General features: G+C 40.6%; 3 protein-coding genes across 5 annotated transcripts in view; all 3 read right to left on the bottom strand.

Moving 5' to 3' along the window:
• The window catches only part of LOC101736773 (dual specificity calcium/calmodulin-dependent 3',5'-cyclic nucleotide phosphodiesterase 1), a 511,722-nt gene that overhangs the window by 452,176 nt on the left and 36,259 nt on the right, over window positions 1-23,287 (bottom strand). The gene's annotated exons all lie outside the window — the stretch shown is intronic.
• LOC134198821 (uncharacterized) overlaps window positions 1-23,287 on the bottom strand; it is a 301,226-nt gene that overhangs the window by 7,476 nt on the left and 270,463 nt on the right. The window lies entirely within an intron of this gene.
• CPR134 (cuticular protein RR-2 motif 134) lies at window positions 20,681-21,681 on the bottom strand. The gene is made up of 2 exons (NM_001173165.1): window positions 21,630-21,681; window positions 20,681-21,091 (listed from the first exon to the last, which is right to left on the bottom strand). Exons 1-2 carry the CDS (start codon window positions 21,639-21,641, stop codon window positions 20,726-20,728), a joined length of 378 nt encoding a protein of 125 aa, NP_001166636.1. The 5' UTR covers window positions 21,642-21,681; the 3' UTR covers window positions 20,681-20,725.

Below are 23,287 nucleotides of genomic sequence, written 5' to 3' on the forward strand. Positions count from 1 at the left end.
ACACACCATCTGCACATAAACAAGCATCAGATACCCAAACAGACCAACCTGATACTACAGAGAGCATACAACAAATAGAACAGATTTTTAACGAGAACTTCATAAAATACAAAGGAATTGATCCCACGCTTCGACCAACTTTGTCAAAATTAAAAATATCACATAAATCGATAAGTACTAAATATTCTGATAGATAACAAACTGACAAATATCACAAATCCAACCATAGAAGAAGTACATGATCTTATATATAGTGCAACAATGACTGCCACAACAATTCATACCAATAAGAATAAGCAAACGACATATACAGAAATAGCCCCTAGAACAACAAGTAACTCAAAACCAGCATGGGAAATACGTATAGAAAATAACATAGCATTTTTAAGACAGGAAATAGGAAGATTAAATCAGTTTATTGCAGGTAATCTAAGCACGAAAAAGCAAGTTAAGATGGGAATTTTGTATAAGAATAAAGAAGAAGCAATAGAAATCATGGATAAAAAAACACAAAGACTTCAAGCATTGTCAAAAAGATTACGTAGGTACAGAAAGTCTAATCAACGTCATAGGGATAATATGATGTTTAACACAAATCAGAAGGTATTTTATAGGAACTTTAATAGAGAAGCGGTTGTTAAAAATCTACCCGATATTACAGAAATACAGACATTCTGGGAAAATATATGGTCAAAACCAATAGAGCATAATAACGAAGCAGAATGGATCAAAACAGAACTAAATAAAACTCAACATGTAGACCCGATGTTAGAAGTTACAATTGATAGGATACATATAGAACTAGCAATAAAAAGGACACTCAATTGGAAGACACCGGGACCAGACAAAATACATAATTATTGGTTGAAATATTTTACATCAACACACAGACATATTGCAAAAGCCTTCAATAAAATAATCCAGGAACCAAACACACTACCTATGTTTCTAACACATGGCAACACCTACCTCAAACCCAAAGACACAGACACAGATAATCCAGCTAAATACCGACCAATTACATGCCTCCCTACACTCTACAAACTACTCACATCCATAATTTCACACAAAATAAATGCACATCTCACTCATAATAAAATAATAGCAGAAGAGCAAAAAGGTTGCAGGAAAGGATCAAGGGGCTGTAAAGAACAACTAGTCATAGATACAGAAATACATACTCAAGTAAAACAATCACATAGAAATCTATATTTTGCATACATTGATTACCAAAAGGCATATGATAGTGTACCGCATTCATGGTTAGTCCAAATCTTAAAAATTTATAAAATACACCCAATGTTAATTAAATTTCTTCAACAGACTATGAAAAAATGGTCAACAGTATTAAACATAAAAACAGAAGCAGGAACCATCAAATCTAACTCCATAAAAATAGCCCGGGGAATATATCAAGGAGATTCTTTGAGTCCATTGTGGTTTTGCATGGCAATAAACCCACTATCTCAGATTTTAAACAACACTGAACAAGGATACATGATACATAAAGACACTAAGACTAAACTAACACATTTATTATATATGGAGGACATCAAACTATATTCTGGCAATAGGCAACAAATGAACAGACTGTTAGAAGCTACTGAAAATTTTAGTAGCGATATCAAAATGAACTTCGGCACGGACAAGTGTAAAATAAATAGTATAATTAAAGGCAAACATCATGAAACGGATCCATACATACTTTCCACACAACAGAACTCAATAATAGATAAAATGGATATAAACGATACATACAAATATTTAGGGTACGCACAGAGTATAGGATTAGATCACAGTAAGATCAAACAAGAACTTACCAACAAATACACAGAAAGGTTGAATATAATACTAAAAACAGAACTATCGGGTCGAAACACAGTTAAAGCAATAAATACATACGCAGTCCCCGTTCTGACATACTCATTTGGCATTATTAAATGGACAACTACAGATTTAGACAAAGTTAATAGAGTGACACGAACTACATGCAATAAACACAACATTCACCACATACATTCAGCTACAGAAAGATTCAATCTTAAAAGGAAATTAGGTGGCAGGGGGCTCGTAGACGTAAAACACTTACACAATAGACAAGTACATAACATTCGCACATACATGTACAACAAATCTAATGATAGCCCTATACATAAAGCTCTTACATTAATATCCATATCTGGCACACCCTTGAAACTAAATGATAATAGTTATACTATAGATCCGCCAATAACAGATGAACAAAAAATAATTAGCTGGAAACCAAAAACACTACACGGAAAACATCCTAACCAACTCCAACAAGAACATATAGACTCAGAGGCATCAAACACGTGGTTATTCAAAGGCAATATATACAAAGAAACTGAAGGATTTATGTTGGCCATCCAAGATCAAGTCATTAAAACTAAAAACTATCAGAAGTATATTATTAAAGATCCATCAGTAGTCTCAGATAGATGCCGCCTATGCAACTCAAATCAAGAAACAATAGAACATATAACAGGGGGTTGTCCATTTTTAGCCAATAAACAGTACACAGAAAGACATAATAACGTTGCAAAACAAATCCACTCACAGTTAGCACTTAAATATAACCTATTAGATGAAACAGAACCATACTACAAATATAAACCTACAAGTGTACTCAACAATGAGTCAGTAAAACTGTACTGGGACCGAGACATCATTACCGACAAAACCACGACAAATAATAGACCGGATATTACACTAACACTAAAAGATAGAAAAATTACATACTTAATAGATATTGCAATACCTAATTCTGAAAATATAAGGAAAAAATACACTGAGAAAATACAAAAATATATACCACTAGCAGATGAAATACGAAAAATGTGGCATCAACACACCGTTAAAATTATACCCATAATAATTTCATCAACCGGACTCATTCCAAAATCATTACACACATCGCTCTCAGAGCTTGATCTTAATAAATATTCATACATCGCTTTACAAAAATCTGTAATAATCGACACCTGTTCCATAGTGCGACGATTCCTTACATCCACTACTCAAACCCCTACAACACTACACAATGAACCAACTCACTTGGCGTAAGCCCGTGCTAGGTTCACACTTACCAGCATTAGCTGAGAAAAAAAATATATCCATAACCCATAATAATATTATAAAGAGGAATTATAAAGAGGAAAGATTTGTTTGTTTGTTTGTTTCGAATAGGCTCCGAAACTACTGGACCGATTTGAAAAATTCTTTTTCCATTAGAAGCCGACATTGTCCCTGATGAACATAGGCTACTTTTTTTTATTTATTTTTTATTTTATTTTTTTGGTTTCATGTGTGTTTTAATGTTTCCGAAGCGAAGCGAGGGCGGGTCACTAGTTATATTATATAGCTAAATGCCTTTGTAACTATACTGAGACCTTAGAACTCATACCTCAAGGTGGATGTCGCCATGTACCTTATAGATGTCTGTGGGTTTCAGTAACCACTTAATAATATCAGGTGGGCTATAAGCTCGTTCATCCATTTATGCAATAAAAAATATATTTTATTTTATTTTTCTAAAGTGCTTTCTATTTAGAATGAAGGTATTATTGCTACGTCTTTAAAACCTAACAGAGTTCCACTCCATGCACTGTTACCATTTCCACATTCCATTGTCTAGAAATATCGGGAAGAACGAAGCGCTCACTATAAATGCGTTATGCCCGTCGGGAATTTTCATTAAAATTTTCCCTCAGCTTACACCGCCCAGGAAGCCTTCAGGTAGCAGAAACTGACAGAAATTTCATAACTTGTCTCTTCAAACTAGATTTAAAACCTTCTAAAAATGCTATGTTTTTTTATATAGTTTTTTTTTAAATATTAACAACAGATTATAAATGAGCGAAAGAGAACGCTTCAGCTTTAAGCTTTAAAAAAAGTTCCAACATGCAAATAACGTTAAAAACTCCTCAAAAAAAAGGCGATTACATAAACTATTTCTATTTATCAATTCATAAATAATTCGAAGTGTCGATAACAATTGTAAAATTCGCAATACAGAATTCATAATTATCATTGCTCGAGACGAGCCGTCTATTGCCGGTGGCTGGGTATTAAAATTCATTTTACGAAGCATTATGCGGGTCGTGCTGAATTCCGAAACGAGATATATTCCAACGGCTACGTGACCTTTTCGATTGAATTACAATGCCTCCTTACTGATCTAAAAAGAAATGTGTAAATGCCAATAATTTAACTCTGAAACTACAGTATCGATCGACTATGATAGTATTTTCGCTTCGAAATAATTTGCATCTTCTTTTTTTTAAAGGAATCGATCACTAGTGGCCTTTCCAGTTTCAACAGGACATGTGGAATTTACAGCGTCTAATTCGTATCCCATATATTTTACATCAGAGTCATACGCGATTGCTACGATAAAATCTAGTTTTCCGGGCACGTACACGCAATTTAAGGCTTTTGTGGTCGGCCTAAAGTGAACCTTCCCATACCGGCCGCTTTACACGGCTTACGTACTTCAAAAGCACTCGAGGAATTCGAAAAACTACTGAAATCAATTTTTATGCTTTTTATTATACCATGTTATTTAGTATTGAATTCTTTTTTTTATAAAGACATCAAGAATGCTCGTTGATTTTATGGAATTAAAAACGATTGTCATCGTATTCATAGAGCGGGCATTAAACAATCGTTGATCTTATACTGTCAGTTGAGCTTCAAGAATCTTGATTGATCTCCTAATTGTTTTCTATTCGGGTGTATTGTAAACTTGGGTTCGCTTTGATCGGCCCTCGATATGCTAATCGTAAGGATTGAGTTCAGGCCCCTAACTTTATCGTTTACATTGTAGCTAATACAGTTTTGACGGAGGTCACTGCGTGTCTGATTTGAGAAAATCAATTGGTGTCGCCACTGAATTAATTAGTCGGATGTTCATAATTGTTACAGCTGGAATAAAGAGTAGCTTGTGTTATTCTCTGATCCTAGCATACAAGACAATTCCCTAATTCGTCAGTGGGTAAAGTAACCATGTATTATACCCATGTATTTATTGAGATAAGATTTACCCGGCACTGTCCGGGCCAACATACAAACTTACACATTTAAAATATTAATATTGTTACGCCGGTAGGAGTAACACCATCTGTCGCCAAATAGCAGAAACGAATATCAAAAGAACTAGTAAAATCGAGAACGCACGAGAAGTGCAACGCCATCTATTATCAGATAGCGGAAACACATATCAAAACTACTCGACGATTCAGGAATGTTCCCGATAATTATAGAGATGTCGTATCGACTATAAAAGCGTTGCAGAGATGACACGAAGGCAGTTACTGTTAGTAATCGGATCTAATGAAAGCGAAACAGCGAACGGATTACCTGAAGCGAAGCGGAAGAAGCGAATTACGAATTTTAAAGTGCTCTGTAAGCATTAAATAGAGTTTTTATTTGTACTTCGGTCGAAATTTTATTTATCCCGAACCCCAGTGCGTGACAATATCATACTACAGAAATATACAATCGGAGGCCGATACTTGTTTTCGTCTCGTACCTGTATGGCCCCCATAACACAGTCCAAAATCCTAACTTCATATCGCTGAATGTGGATTTTTTTCAGATACTTATTGTTTCGTTAATTTCATACTTCGTAAGCAGCTTGTGGTTCAAAATAAAAATAATTTCAACACACAGAAGCGCGGAGTCATATTTGTTTAAGTTACTATATATTTGGCTTAAAATTGGATCGTCTCACAAAATACTAACTTCTTTAAGTTTACGAGAGGCTTCATTAAAGTTCGCTTATGAATTGATTGCTCGAATAAAAATGATCGTTTTAATTTTAACAAGACCTTCGTAACGACACCAACAAAAGATCTGATTGCAGCCGGATAAGTTTTCGTGTTCGGTAATTCAGAAAACGCGATGGTGCCCAGTGAAACGTGTTACGAATGTTGATCAACTCTTTAGGATTTATCGGATTTGTACTCTGAAATAAGATTTCCGTTTTATTAAATCCGAAATCTGTTTTAGTTATTGAAATTTTGTTACCTTAAACTTTGTGGTTAAGAATAATGAGAGCGAGATAGAGGGAGAGAGAGATCTGAATATAGAAAGGAGATATGTGTTTGAAATAATTAAAGAAACGTACGTCGCAAAATACTTTGGAATTTCGACCTCATCATTAAAGTGACTTTTAACATCAAGTGGACCTTTAGAGACACTGAAACGGTCAAAAAAGAAAAAAAAACATTTTTGAAGATTACATCTCCCATTGAATTAATTGGCGATAAACTAAGTTAAATATAAAACACCCATAAACTTTATTATGTCATTAAATCACCATCGAGTTATCTTCGTAACATCGTATGGTTTCAATGTGACGTCATTAAGTCATAACCGATAGAAGGGTATCCGTTTTTATTGCTAAATGATAGGTAAAATGATCCTTTATTAGGTCTCTTCCAGAGACACTCGGGCAGCTATTAGCAAACCCCACCGTCCTGGCTGAACCCGTGCTCGTCCACCTGTCCTGGTGAAACTGAAAAGGCCTCCGGTCTAACAGTAATCATACTTTCCAAAAATAATAATCACTATTACAACATTAAAAATATAATTAACTAGGTTTCGATCTGCAGTTTTACTCTTGTGATTCACACTTTATATAGTGTCAGCAGATTCGTGCCCGGCGCTGTGAACAGTAACCCATATTATTTTCCAGGGTTGAAACTATTACGATTTATACCAAATTTCATCAAAATCATTTCAGAGGTCCGAGAGTGGAAATATAACAGACATGGTTACATACTTTTGTATTGATATTATTATTTACTACATAACTTTTAACCACAGAGAGTATCAAGGCAATTAAAAAAAAGTAATGATGAAAACACTTGAAATGTAATAACGGGTATGTATTTACGAGTATACGAGTATTTACGTCTTATCGTCGTCACTGTTTTAAAACTCCTGGAAATCTCAAAACGAATTAGAATGGTTCGTTTTGAAAACTTTCAGGCTTCTATTAATTTGTATTCAAATATATATCTATTAAATCTTTGTCTAAGTCACTCTCAAGCATACTCTCTGTAATTCAAGTTGGAAAGATATTCTTAGTTCGGTCTATCAATTGATCTCGGAACTTCCAGTGTTGCCCTTACTACGTGATCACGTTTGCAATTCAATTTATTATAGAAAATTATAATAGATTTAATTATGATAAAATTTTGTTTTATTTTTTAATTGCCACACACTGGTGGTAGGGGATAATTGTAAGTCCACACGAGTAGATACTGCCAACCTATTTCTACGGTGGTCATACTGTTATAGCATATGCTTATTGGTTCTTGTCAGTGAGTCGCGATTTCGAATCGGTGGTAAGCAAAGCAGTGCTCGTGCTAGGGCAATTATTATCAGTCTCTCAGCCTGAGTACCGTGAGCTGAGCTACCAGTTCCGTGAAACCAGAATAACCCCTCGAGGCTACTGTTAATTAAGTAAGAAAAAAAGAAAACTAAGACTTAGTGTCCAAAGATAGTTCCGACATTTCGTTTGTGCAACATACAGCGTATTGTAAGCTAGTTCATCCAACCAAAGCAATAATAAATATTCCTCATAATAGTTAAAAATGTCAGAGCTCCAGCCACAGCGACACTGATTACAACACGACAACCACCAATGCAGTCATCCTTATCAATTAAGGATAATGAAAGTCTCAGATCGTAGATAACTTTTATGGGTCACGGAAAAAGAATAAACATCGAAAATCAGATCAGATATTATAAAAGCATTACTAGAATTTTTTTATTGCTTAGATGGATGGACGAGCTCACAGGCCACACCTGGTGTTAAGTGGTCACTGGAGCCCATAGCCATCTACAACATAAATGGGCCACCCACCTTGAGATATAAGTTCTAAGGTCTCAATATTATAGTTACAACGGCTACCCCACCCTTCAAACCGAAAGGCATTATTGCTTCACGGCTGAAATAGGCCGCGTGGTGGTACCAACCTAACCGTACGAACCCACAAGAGGTCCTACCACCAGTAAATGTAGGTCATAAGAAATTGCTAGATACTGACGAGGGATATTTTTATTCATAATATTGCATCATTAAATTGAAGAAGAACGGTACTAGAATTCCACGAACCTATAGTAAGGGTTGAGCTCGCCCTCTGCAGTGTGAATGGCATGGAGAGGTCAGATATTGAACATTTTCTATTTTAGATCCGCTATTTGAGGGCTTTTGCGCTTGGCAGATCGGAAAATCCCAGTACAGGACAGAGAACAGTGAAATTGGTACCTGCTTACACGTGTAAAAATGTTTTTCATAAAATAAATACAGGATTCACAAAGCCTTTTCATATATTCACATCAGATCCTACGGCGTGTTTAAAAAAAAAGAATGCGCCTAGCGTCTTGTATTTTAATGAATCGTTATTATGACTATAACATTTTCCATTGAAAATGTTTTATTTTATTTTATTAATACTTACATTTAATTCGTATACAATTTATAAGTTTATTTTGTACTTTATTCATGCTTTCAATACATTTACAGCTCTTTATCTGTATTTGTAGAGTTCCACGTTTGCGAGTATTGTTTTGTGTAACGACTCTCCTTAAAACCCTAATGAATATTTAGTACACTCCAGATATAAGCAGGTGGTAAGTACAGATGCCAGGTCACGATCCGTCTCATCACAAGTAATCATAAGAATTTTTATAAATGTGGCTGGTTCAATTTTATGTTCAATTCATCTTAATTTTTAACCGACTTCAAAAATGAAGGAGGCTCTCAATTCGAGTGTATGTTTTTTTAATGTATATTACCTCATAACTTTTGACTGGGTGAATCGATTTTGATGATTCTTTTTTTAATTAGGAAGCTGACGCTTCCCGTGAGGTAGGTACCATTTCAATTTAGTCCAGTTCGGATAATGGTATCCTGAAGAAACCATATAAGTCTTAAATTTGCATTAAGTACGTGCGCAACAAATAGATGAATAACTCAATAATTCAATATCAGGCCAACTGATTTCGATTTTTATTGTTTTTAGTGTATATTAATTTGTTTTGGATTTTTTTTTCTATTCGAATTCGGTTTTTGTTAAATCATGTCTATTTACAATTATTATTCTTAATCGCGTCACTCTTGACTAAGTGGTCGTGATCTTCATGTAATATTGGAAGTGACAGACATGTTTTTTTTATTGCTTAGATGGGTGGACGAGCTCACAGCCCACCTGGTGCCAAGTGGTTACTGGAGCCCATAGACATCTACAACGTAAATGCACCACCCACCTTGAAATATACGTTGTAAGGTCTCAGTATGGTTACAACGGTTGCCCCACCCTACAAACCAAAACGCATTACTGCTTCACGGCAAAAATAGGCAGGGTGGTGGTACCCACCCACGCGGACTCACAAGAGGTCCTGCCACCGGTAAAAATGCGTCTCACGATGTCCCACCATCTCACTCTGCTTAATAGGCGTAGATTTTTGCACTACACTACACTTAGAGCATTTGGTTGTGTAGCTACCAACCACGTAAACCGTAAGATCGTTTACCCATCGACAGGTTTGAAAAACAAAACATAATAAACCTTAAATTAAATATTGCAAATATTTTTTTAGTTCGAATTGACATTGTATCACTCATAAAGAGCTATCTTATAAAAGTCGGTAGTAAAGTTTTTGTGTCTCACCGTAGTAGTGAAGGCAATATTGTCTCGACCGCCCGTAAACCTCGCGGGGAGAGCTGAAATGTTTAGACACAGGGCCGTACTTGACGAATTTTTCTTTCTGATCGTCAAAACGAAGCGCGGTCGAGCCCACTCGCCTTTCCTAATTATTATTATTAATATTTTGTATTTTTTCTAACGGATATCGATCAAGGACGTAAGGATGTAAGTAAAAAAAATCCTAGAGACAGAATTGATATTTTGAATTAACGTTTTTACCACGCAACGCCCGCCACCGGAATAGAGCTCATCCATACTACCTGGAGTCACTGTGTTCATCCACAGTACGTTTACAGATATATTTTTGGCGACTTTACTTTTTTACTGGTGGTAGGACCTCTTGTGAGTGCGCGCGGGTAGGTACCACCGCCCTGTCTATTTCTGCCATGAAGCAGTAATTCATTTCGGTTTGAAGGGTCGAGCAGCCGTTGTAACTATACTGAGACCTTAAAACTTATATCTCAAGGTGGGTGACGCATTTACGCTGTAGATGTGTATGGGCTTCAGTAACCACTTAGCACCAGGTGGACTGTGAGCTCGACCACCCATATAAGCAATAAAAAAAAACTACTATCCGGCTATGGAATGAGCTCCCCTCCATAATGCTTCCCCAGCGCTATGCTATGTCCTTCTTCAAACGCAGCGACTTAGCTCTGCCCCTGGCATTGCTGACGTCCTTGACCGACGATAACCACTCACCATCAGGTGGGCCGTATGATCATTAGCTTACATGGGAAAAATGCAATAAAAGGACGCTTAAAGTTGTTCATCACCTTAGTATTAAATTACAGGCACGCGGGAAAAAGACTCCTTCATGAAAATGTCCATCAGTACATTTGTTACACAGATAGCGGGATCGTTCCAATTAGAACGAACATTTATTGGGAATCTATGTGATTCCACTAGTTGCATGTATTGGGCTATTCTAAACTGCTTAAAAACATTGAACAAGTCCAAATCCAGCATAACTCATAAATCCATGTCACAACTACTTTTTTCGACCGTTATTCTGACTCATCTTAAGGCAGAGAATGTGCTTACCTAGCTATAGCCAGTAAGATACTACTATAATATTATCTTACTGGCTATTGTACAACCCATACAGCATAAGGCTTTCTCCTTCTTAGAGTACCAAACTGAGTCTATACAATTACATAACCTTATTAAGACCCTTTTTCCCCAAATATATTTCAAAAAAAATCTCAATGCTTGTAATCTATATCTATACTAATATATATAATATCTACAGTGGTTTTTACGGATGTTCCGTTATAACTACTGAACCATGCATCCGATAGGCTTGAAACTTATTATAGTAACCGTGTAGAAAATACATGTACTTAATGGATAGGCTAATATTTATATGAGTGAAGTACAGGGTGGCCCATAAGTCCTTTGAAAAGTAAAATTTGAATAAAACGAACAGGGCGCGCGTGAGCGGTGCAGGGGAAGCGGGGGGAGTAACTTCGGTTTCTGGGAATTTAGTCGCGATGGAGCGTTTTACCGGAGCGGACCGTGCGTTTTGTGTGCGCGAGTTTTATAAAAACGACAATTCGGCAACCGTTGCGCGGCGTAAATTTCGAGAACACAAAGGTTTACACAACTTTGACGACACTCCAACTCTTCAAACGATTAAGAACTGGGTTGCTAAGTTCGAGGAGACCGGTTCGACGTTAGATAAACCGCGGTTGGGTCGCCCAAGGACGTCACGTACGGAACAAAACATAGACACAGTGACACAGTCTATTCGCCAAAATCCGACACAGTCAACTCGTAAGCGCGCCAGAGCATTAAACGTATCCAGGACATCGTTACAACGGATTTTGAAGAAAGATTTACATATGCACCCTTACAAAATTCAGTTGGTTCAAGAATTAAAGGAAACTGACGGTATTCAAAGACAAAATTATGCGAATGAAATGTTGAATCGGTTTACTTCCTTCAATAACATAATGTTCTCTGACGAGGCTCATTTCCATCTTAACGGGCATGTTAGTAAACAAAATTGCCGCTATTGGAGCCCCATCAATCCAAAACTTAAGCATCAGAAGCCCTTACATAGTCCGAAAGTGACTGTTTGGGCCGCTATGTCAGCCCATGGTATCCTAGGGCCTTACTTCTTTGAGGATGGCAGAGGGCGCGCAGTTACTGTTACGTCGGAGCGATATGTGGCTATGATCGAAGAGTTTTTCATACCAGAATTGCAAAACTTTTCAGGCTTTAATGCCAGGACGTGGTTTCAACAGGATGGGGCCACTTCTCACACCTCTAACACTGCTATGCCCGTTATCCGTCAACTTTTTCCTGGCAAAGTTATCTCTAAGAGAGGAGACATTTCCTGGCCTCCACGTAGTCCAGATCTGACCCCGATGGATTTTTTTTTGTGGGGCTACCTTAAGGCTAAAGTATACGACACAAACCCGCGGTCAATTGAGGCCCTAAAAGAAAACATCCGCAGAGAAATGACAAGCATTTCAGCAGTGACGTGCCGCGCAGTCATCGACAATTTTAGACGTCGTTTGCAAGAGTGCCGTGATCGCAACGGATTACATTTAGGAAATGTTATTTTCAAAAAATAATTCCCGTTTTTTAAGCTTTTTATGTAAATAAAAATTTAATTCATAATGTAATTAGTTTTATTTTAATATTTTTTTTTTTCATATCAAAGGACTTATGGGCCACCCTGTATATTGGACTCCCTAATAATAATGACAATAAAGAATAATGTTAATAGCGAAGCGGGCGAGTACGGCTAGTTAACTTCTAAAGCTATTAGTCTGTTTTGTTTGGTATAAACAATGTTTTTATTTTAAAATCGGCGGTACTAGATTCGTTCCTGAATAACAAGAAGTTTCCATCTTGGAACATATTCCACAAGCTATGTGTGAAACTGAAGATATTCAGAGACATCTCATGAAATATTTCTCAAGTTCTCCATAAAATGTATGTGAACGTTCCAAAGAAAACATCTGAACAATTTGAAATTTGTCATTCTTCTCTTCTTTGGAAACTCTCTCTCTGGAAACAAAAGTCATCACCCACATTGGTGATACAAAAGGATTAATAATGCTCTTACATTTCTCAGTTCATATTAATATTTGTTTCATTTATCAAAGTAATTAGCTATTTATGATAAGACATCTATCAATTCCATTCATGAAAAGCCAACAGGCAGAGTAGAAGCGGCTGGAGGAGGCTTACATGTCACAAGACACGCTGACCTAAGTCGATAATCCGATGTGTCAGAATTAAAGTTAATATAGTGCGTAAATGGTACATTTAGGGACAAACAATTAATACAAACAATTTTAAACTGAAGAGAGCTAGTAAATTTTTTGTTAATAAGACTAAAACATTTCCAGAGTAGCTTTACTTTTTTTTAAACAATTACCTATTAAGGACCTTTTTTTAAAGAGTTAATTGTTTAACATTTGAACGTTTTTAAGTCGGTTTTGAAGTCGTCTTCGCCTAGATAATAAGATACGTCATGGAGTAAACTCTGCTTACACCGCTTTTCCTAAAGGAATATGTACGTGCTCGTCAACAAGTTCCAAGAGAGAAGAATGACATAGTGTAGGTAAAAAAAAGTTAAGGAGTTTTCGTAACTATTGGTGGATGGGTGGCATGTGAGCCCACCGGGTCAGGTGCTGCCATCCTGCCTACTTCTGCCGCAAAGCATTCATACTCCAGTCCAGTTTTAAAAAATGGCCAAAATCTATTACATATAAATAAAATTGGAGTGTCTCTTTGTAATTAATTCCGTTTGCAACGCTGTCGAGTCCGGACGTGTTTTCTCGAAATATTGTCGCTGCCGTCGCGATCTTGTGTTTTGGTTTACACGACATTGTCGCTGTCGCGTCGATCGCGACTTTGTTGTGTATTCCTGACGCACGGGCGCTGGCGTAGCGACCTTGGGTCGAAAAAACATTTCGAATTCGTTTGTTCTGCATTCGAAAACGCCAATTTCACATTCACTTTCATTCATTACCATATTATTAAATTTATTTATATTATTCGGCGAGCAAAACCGTCTTTTTAAAGACTGAACCCCCACTGAGATCACCGCTTGTTGTGGCACTCACAACCCAGTGGGGCCCCACCTTCCCAACTTCCACCCCAATCCCCACCCGACTGCCGTTTTCACGGCAAAGGCACTCCCCCCCCTTGTTGCTGGTAAAGCGCAGGGGGTGAACTCCTACTCAGGGGACTCGCCTTTCGGCGAGTGTGCCTTAAGTCCCGGGGACGCCCCCCCCCGGGCAAAAAACCAATAATATGCCCGGACATTATGTCCCGCTTTGAGGCCTACAAGGCCACGTTAGAATCGAACTCCGTCTCGTGGCTGGCTCGTCCGCCGCCGCCGAGATTATCATCCGCGACTCGCCGCTATCGCCTCCCGCGCCGGCACTCCGGGACTCGCCGATGTCGCCCCCCAACCCCGCGCCCGCGTCGATCGCGTCTTGCGCGGCATCGAGCTCCGGCTCCGACTCCGAGTCGGAGATGGAGTTCGAGTCGGCCGCCAGCCCCGAACCCGGAACCTCCGATGGGTTCAAAACCGTCACGCGCGGGAAGAAACGCGCCCGCGCCGTGGAACCGTCCGCGGCGCCGAAACAACCCAAGGCCGCGAACGCGTCGCGGCCTAAAGTCGTGGTCTCACCCGACTCCCCTCGCCGCGCAACCCCGTCGCCGCGCCCCGGGCCCGCGCCCGTCCGAAAAGTTCCCGCGCCGCCGCCGGTCATCCTGCGGGAAAAGTCTTCTTGGGATCGCGTATCCCTGGCCCTTAAGGCCAACAAGATAAATGTAGTCCATGCGAGGAATATCCCGCATGGAATACAAATCAAAGTAGAGACATCCGACGACCATAGGTCTTTGACAGCATACCTCCGCAAGGAACGCATAGGTTATCACACCTATGCGCTCCAGGAGGAGCGCGAACTCCGCGTCGTAGTACGCGGAGTCCCAAAAGAGCTCGACGTCGAGCAAATTAAAAATGACCTGGTAGGTCAGTCCTACCCCGTCATAAGTGTGCACCGGATGCACAGCGGGCGCGACAAATTCGTGTACGACATGGTGGTCGTAGCACTCGAACCCACACCGGAGGGCAAGAAAATTGCCTCATGTCTCCGCACCGTGTGCGGCCTATCGGGGGTCACCGTAGAGGCCCCCTACAAACGCGGCACTCCCGGGCAGTGCCACCGTTGCCAGCTCTATGGCCACTCCGCGCGTAACTGCAACGCGCGACCGCGTTGCGTGAAGTGTTTAGACGATCACGCGACCACCGATTGCTCGCTCGTAAAGGAGACAGCGACGGAGCCGCCGAGCTGTGTACTCTGCCGCAAGCAGGGACACACGGCCAACTACCGTGGATGCCCCAAGGCTCCACGGAAGCGCCCGGCAAACGCGCCCCCTAAAACCGCTGGCCCAAAGACTTCGGCGCCCCGCGCGCCGAAACCGGCTTTCGTACCGGCTCCGGTTCCCACCGTCTCCGCGCGGGCGAAACCGTTGCCGTTCACGAAGGCAGGAACGACACCGGCACCCCAACCGCGGTACGCGCCGCAACCTCTACTCGCGCCGCGCCCCGCCCCCGCGCCCGCGCCCGGTCCCGCGCCTCGCCCCGCCCCCGCGCACTCAAACGACTTCTCGATCATACGAGATTACATCGCCGCTATAAACATAGACCGCATGCGTTCATTCGCTGACGCCATGCGCAGGGCGGTCACGGCCGACGACCGCCTATTCGCGACGTTCGAACATATGGACGTCATCGAGTCCGTCCAGCGCACGCTGGTTTAATCACCGGTAATCGATGGCGTGCAACGCGAGATTAAAACCCCATTCCTTGAAGTTAGCATTCTACAATGCTAACGGACTCGCGCGTCAGCGCGACCAGGTTTATGAGTTTCTACGTGACAATCTCATCGACATCCTTCTGGTGCAGGAGACCTTCCTAAAGCCCTCGCGTCGCGACCGTCGAATCCATAAACATCTTCACTGATCACGTCTCGACAGCGATCACAAGATCTTCAAAGCAAGTCGATGTGGAGGACTGCTTCCACCGCATCAGACTTTCCCCCGACCTTAGGGACCTCGTAAGAGTTAGGAACGCGGCAATCCGGGCCTACGATCGATATCCCACGGATTCAAACCGGACTCGGATGCGTCGCTTACAGCGGGAGGTCAAATCCCGCTTGAGCGACGCCCGAAACGAAAACTGGGATAGTTATTTAAAAGAACTCGCGCCCACTCACCAAGCATACTGGCGACTAGCTAGGACCCTCAAGTCCGAAACTATCGTCACTATGCCGCCTCTCGTACGCCCCTCAGGCCAATCACCGGCTTACGATGACGATGACAAGGCAGAGTTGCTGGCCGATGCACTGCAAGAGCAGTGCACCACCAGCACTCAACACGCGGACCCCGAACACACCGAGCTAGTCGACAGGGAGGTCGAGCGCAGAGCTTCCCTGCCGCCCTCGGACGCGTTACCCCCATTACCACTTCCGAGGTTAAGGAGGCGATCGATAGCCTACAACCACGGAAAGCTCCCGGCTCCGACGGCATCCGCAACCGCGCGCTTAAACTGTTACCAGCCCAACTGATAACGATGTTGGCCACCATATTAAATGCTGCTATGACGAACTGCATCTTTCCCGCGGCGTGGAAAGAAGCGGACGTTATCGGCATACACAAGCCGGGCAAACCGAAAAACGAAACCGCGAGTTACCGCCCCATCAGTCTCCTCCCGGCGATAGGCAAACTATACGAACGGCTCCTTCGTAAACGCCTCTGGGACTTCGTATCCGCGAATAAAATTCTTATAGACGAGCAGTTTGGATTCCGCGCCAGACACTCGTGCGTCCATCAAGTGCACCGCCTCACGGAGCACATCTTACTAGGGCTGAACAGGCGGAAACCCATTCCGACAGGAGCCCTCTTCTTCGATATAGCGAAGGCGTTCGACAAAGTCTGGCACAACGGTTTGATATACAAACTGTATAACATGGGAGTGCCAGACAGACTCGTGCTCATCATACGAGACTACTTGTCGAACCGTTCGTTCCGATATCGAGTCGAGGGAACGCGTTCCCGGCCCCGTCACGTCACAGCCGGAGTCCCGCAAGGCTCCGCCCTCTCCCCGTTACTATTCAGTTTGTATATCAACGATATACCCCGGTCTCCGGAGACCCATCTGGCGCTCTTCGCCGATGACACCGCCATCTACTACTCGTGTAGGAAGAAGGCGTTGCTTCATCGACGACTTCAGACCGCAGCTACCACCATGGGACAGTGGTTCCGGAAGTGGCACATCGACATTAACCCCACGAAAAGCACAGCGGTGCTCTTCAAAAGGGGTCGCCCTCCGAACACCATGCTGAGCATCCCCCTCCCGACTAGGCGCATCAATACCCCCGCCCCCGCCGTTTGCCCAATCACGATGTTCGACCAGCCCATACCGTGGGCCCCGAAGGTCAAATATTTAGGCGTCACCCTCGACAGTAGGATGACATTCCGCCCCCACATCAAGACGGTACGCGACCGTGCCGCCTTCATTCTAGGACGTCTCTACCCGATGATATGTAGGCGAAGTAAAATGTCCCTTAGAAATAAGGTGACACTCTACAAAACTTGCATACGCCCCGTCATGACCTATGCAAGTGTAGTGTTCGCTCACGCGGCCCGCATACACTTAAAATCATTCCAAGTCATTCAATCCCGTTTTTGCAGGATAGCCGTCGGAGCCCCGTGGTTCGTCAGGAACGTCGACCTCCATGACGACCTGGACTTAGAGTCCACCAGTAAGTATATGCAGTCGGCGTCAATGCGCCACTTCGATAAAGCGGCACGACACGAGAACCCTCTCATCGTGGCCGCCGGTAACTACATTCCCGATCCTGCGGACAGAATGGAAAGCAGTCGACGTCGCCCAAAACACGTCATCTCGGATCCTCCCGATCCACTAACGGTGCTTCTAGGTACTTCAAGCACCGGTCACCGTTCTCGTCGAACCCGTCGCTTGCGACGAAGGGCTCGACGAGTAAATTAACTCCCAGACACAGCCCACTGAGTTTCTCGCCGGATCTTCTCAGTGGGTCGCGTTTCCGATCCGGTGGTAGATTCTGCGAAGCACGGCTCTTGCTAGGGTTCGTGTTAGCAACGTCATCAGGTTTGAGCCCCGTGAGCTCACCTACAAAAGTTAGGGTTACGCTGACATAGCCTCTCAAGGCTCTCAGCTTAGGTAGGAAAAAAAAAAAAAAAAACTTTGTAATATTGAAATAGCCTCTTTTTACTACATGCATATGAATATATATACGGTACATACACCAAAATATTTTTTTTTACAATTTTTGTCTGTCTGTCTGTTTGTTCCGGCTAATCTCTGGAACGGCTGGACCGATTTTGACGAGACTTTCACTGATAGGTAGCTAATGAAATAAGGAGTAACTTAGGATGTAAGGAGTACTTTTTTTAGGCCAGCTTCGTTCCGCGGCGTCACTCACGGTACGACAATAACGGCGGGTAACATCGCGAGACTCAGCTATTAATAATAAAACTTAATGTTTCTGAAGCGAAGCGAGGGCGGGTCGCTAGTTTTATAATAAAATAAAATAAATCGACTTATGACACAAGAGGGGCGACCACATTCACGTTATGATTTCAATGCCCGGTAGTAACTGAAAACAAGTAGTCTGATTTAATAAAATAAAAAATCCAAAAGCAAACTGTAACCTTCGACGTGAAAAATAGTCGATTTCTTCTAGACGGAACGACCGCACATGCCTCTCGATGTTTATAATAATTCAATATTAATATTATCCAAGCGATACATTTTGAATTTTAGATGTACCTTATGAGCTGATAATGCCTCGCCGGGTTTCCTTTCTATATATTTGTGTAGTTTTTCTGCAACAATGTGTATAATAAAATTCGGAAGATTGATTGAATTCTTATTCGTATCGTAAATATTCTTGTATTTTCAACGTGGGAGTTCAATGAGAGACTGGAATGAGTATTATTCCTTGCTGATGGAATGTTCGATTCTTGTTTGGAGATACCATATCCCCGAAAAATAATAATTTACGTTTGAGGTCTGGTTGTACATGAGACATCTACTAGACGATTAGCTTGGACTCGTTAACTGCGTTTCATTAACTATACCTACATGTAAATCCACAGGAGTATTATATTAAACTCCCTAAAATCTTATATCTTTAAACGAGCAATTTTTGTATATAACGATTTTCTCTAACGATTTTCATAAAAGTTAGTATATAGGGGATTTCGGGGGCGATAAATCGATCTAGCTACGATTTATTTTCGGAAAATTTTGTTTTATTCGTGTTTTCAATATTCAACTTTATCGATAATTTTGATTTTTTCTTTGAATAGCCAAGTTCATATTTTTTTTGTTATTCTGTCGGTAAGAAAAATATTATTCAGATAAATATTAATTTTAGACCAAAATATTTTATGTGAAAATTATTTATTCGGTACGGTAATGTGACCAGAGGTTTCATCTATTTACATCGCTTTTATTAAAAACGAATCCCGACGAGTTGTCCGACACCGAATTAATTTGCAAATTGGGTTTTACAACCGAAGCACGAACGATAAAAACATTTTAAAATCCAACGAGCTACATGAATATGTTAATTGTTTCATTAAAATCTCCGCGTTTTTAATATGCGATTTTAATTTAACTTCTCGTTGAGGTAATTGTTATTTTAAAACGTGGATTCGCAAGTAAAAGTTGGTGGTACGGTGTTTTCTGTGTTTTCGACAAAAGGCTTATTCGATTTTAGATTGATAAATGTACCAAAATTTCTTGCGGTTCCGCGTTGTTGATAAGTGGCATACATTTTTGATTGAATGATAAACGTTGTGAGTTATTGAAGACTTTTTTTTATTTTTTTTTTATTGCTTAGATGGATGGACGAGCTCACAGCCCACCTGGTGTTAAGTGGTTACTGGAGCCCATAGACATCTACAACGTAAATGCGCCACCCACTTCGAGATATAAGTTCTAAGATCTCAGGTATAGTTACAACGGCTACCGCACCCTTCGAACCGAAACGCATTACTGCTTCACGGCGGAAATAGGCGGGGTGGTGGTACCTACCCGTGCGGACTCACAAGAGGTCCTACCACCAGTGATTACGCAAATTATAATTTTGCGGGTTTGATTTTTATTACACGATGTTATTCCTTCACCGTGGAAGTCAATCGTGAACATTTGTTGAGTACGTATTTCATTAGAAAAATTGGTACCCGCCTGCGGGATTCGAACACCGGTGCATCGCTTCAACACGAATGCACCGGACGTCTTATCCGTTAGGCCCCAACGACTTCGACTGCATAACTATGCCCTTTGAAATACAAACAATAGCTATATCTGCCAATATTTACATACGTATACAACGTGTTACAAACATTACTTCAGTGGTTACAAAATACACTGTAAAAAATTTGTTCAACCCTAGTAAGCTGTCATGTCAGGGAACCAGATTATTTAACAGAAAGGCCTACGTACCTATTTTACCTAATAATTGTGTACTTTAGTAGTTTTTCTATTTTTCATTCATAAATGTTTGACCCGAATACAAAAATGTCATTATACTCAAGTACTGGCTTCGAAAACGGTCAAGCTAGAAAGAAAATATCTACTTATATATACTTATAAGTATATTAAAATGAATTGCTGTTCGTTAGTCTCACTAAAACTCGAGAACGGCTGGATCGATTTGGCTTATTTTGGTCTTGAATTATTCGTGGAAGTCCAAAGAAGGTTTAATAGGTGAGAAAATATAAAAAAAAGCTCGGAATTATATAAAAACAAACAATTTTGTTTTTCCTTCGATGTGTCCCCTTGATGTGTCTTTTGTTTATCGATTGAGGCACTACGAAGTCTGCCGGGTCAGCTAGTAAAATAATAAAAACAACCAAAATGTGAACCTTCGTATGTTTATTTATAAGTCTTGGTGCATTTTGTTTTAGTAAAAGATTCCTTTGTAGTTGTAAGGGAAGTAGCCGTTGTATGGGAGAGCACCGAATTTAGCATAATAAGGGAATCCATAGGGTGCGGCGTAGGCGTAAGGGGCGGTGATGAGAGGAGCAGCGGCGACTAAGGCAGGGTCCTTCCTGACCACAGCGTTGAAGCCTTCGGCTCCGGCGGCGTAGTCGACCGTCCTGCGAGTACCGTCAGACTCCAGCAGCGAGTACTGACCCTTCACGTTGTTTCCCAGTCGGCTCTCCACCTGGTTCTTGAAGTCGCCCGTGTAAGGATCCGCGACGCTGTATGCGAAGTTGGAGTAATCGCCGGCGCTGGCGACGGCCACAAGGGCAAGGACAACGACGAACTAAATGAAAAACATCACTATTTATATTATACTTATAAATTAATATAAATTAATCGGTGTTCATTGTTGAATCTTAAGAGCTTGACGGGGTACCAAAAAACAGTAATAGGCCTATTATTTTTTTTCAATAGGCATTACCAATTTAATGTTAAAATTTTTATTTTTTTATTGCCTTTGTAAGCAGATGAGCATACGGCCCACCTGATGGTAAGGGGTCGCCGTAGCGCATGGACTTCAGCAATGCCAGGGGCAGAGCCAAGCCGCTGTCTACCGTTAAGTTCTAATAAAATATAATAAATAAAATAATAAATACTGATAATAAAAAATATGTTGTAATAATTGTGTATCCTTGTAACGTGATCTAAGAATCTCAACGCTTTGCAGTCAGATTGGATTGTAATAACAGTTGCTACCGGCTTGTGGTTCAAGCGTTCCGTTCCATCAGAAAATATGAACTTATTAAATTTTAACAAAACTAAAAAAAAAATTAAACAAAAATTTAAATAAAACTAAAGGATAACATCAATATTTAATTTACCTTCACGAACATTTTTCTAGTTATTGTCGCGACTACGTCAATGTGACTTGTGTTGATTCGAATAACCCACTATCTCCTTTTATACAAACCCCGCCCGAATAAAATATCCATATTCAATACAAGGAAATGTACTCATACAACTTGTTATTTAAATATCAAAAACTTACTTGCAATTAAACCAGCTAACATATAATATACAAACCTTGAAAATAAAAACATAATTAAATTATGACATTTTGATGTCGTGCGAAAATGCATTGGACTGTTGGAAAGAGGCTTATATCTTCCGATGCTTAAAACTTCATTTGAATTATGTAGGTATATTTGTATGTGAGTGGACAAACACACGGTGTACATGGTAGCCTGGTTAGCATAAATATCGCGATGAGAAAAACGGGAGTCACTTTGCGAGGGTCTAAGTGAAGTCTTTTGAAGTCAGATTCACCTAAAGAATATCTTAATCTATTTTTTTTTTATTGCCTAGATGTGTGGACGCGTTCACAGCCCACCTGGTGTTATGTGGTTACTGGAACCCATAGCATACATCTACAGCGTAAATCCGCCACACACCTTGAGATATAAGTTCTAAGGTCTCAAGTATAGTCACAACGGCTGCCTAACCCTTCAAACCGAAACGCATTACTGCTTCACGGCAGAAATAGTCGGGGCGGTGGTACCTACCCGTGCGGACTCACAAGATTTCCTACCACCAGTAATCACGCAAATTATAATTTTGCGGGTTTGATTTTTATTACACGATGTTATTCCTTCACCGTGGAAGTCAATCGTGAACAATTGCTAAGTACGTATTTCATTAGAAAAATTGGTACGCGCCTGCGGGATTCGAACACCGTTGCATAGCTATATACGAATGCACCGGACGTCCTTATCCTTTAGGCCACGACGACTTCACAGACTCTGGTACTACTAAATATAATATGCACTGTTCTCTTCACTCTTCACTTCAAAAACAGAAGGTCATGCTATGAGGATTCCACCCCACGGAGTCAAGACAAAATGCTGTTAATTTTCCATCCCATATTCATGAATGTAGTGTTAAATAATTCTGTACCATGTCACAGCTTCATATAAAGCTTCTTACGAATTTACAAGTTGTACGCATGAGCGGATTAATAAGTCAAGAGATGCCTTTCGTTAATTGGCATTCCCAAAGGCGTACGCTGTTAGTCGATTAGCCAAAATAGCTAGTGAAGAAAAGTGGCTAAGCAGGCTTGTAAGCTACAGATAACGTAAATCAATTTAATGGAGTTACAACTTGGTATCAATGCTGCTATCTTGATTGTGGATAAACTGAAAACTGTGATAGGGTGATAGGAGTAGACAGATCTGTCAACCCCATTTCTGATTATTAGAACGGCAGTGCTTTTTACAAAGTTGCACTCAATTTTCGTACTCCTCCCTTGTTAATTGTAATTGATTGATTAAATGGTTAATTTATTGATTGATTATTGTATAAATGTTAATGACTACAGTAAAACCAGTTAATAATAAAACAAACATTATTTATTATATGACTAGAATAATTCGTCAACTTCGAAAATGCGCTAAATATCCGCCCTTTAAAATTTGCGAACTTCTTATCTCGTAACGTCTCCTGACGTCGTAACAGTTGGGAATTTCTTATAATAAATTACTAT

The sequence above is a fragment of the Bombyx mori genome, chromosome 4 (genome assembly GCF_030269925.1).
Source record: "Bombyx mori chromosome 4, ASM3026992v2".
In the NCBI taxonomy this organism is placed as follows: Eukaryota; Metazoa; Arthropoda; class Insecta; order Lepidoptera; family Bombycidae; genus Bombyx; species Bombyx mori.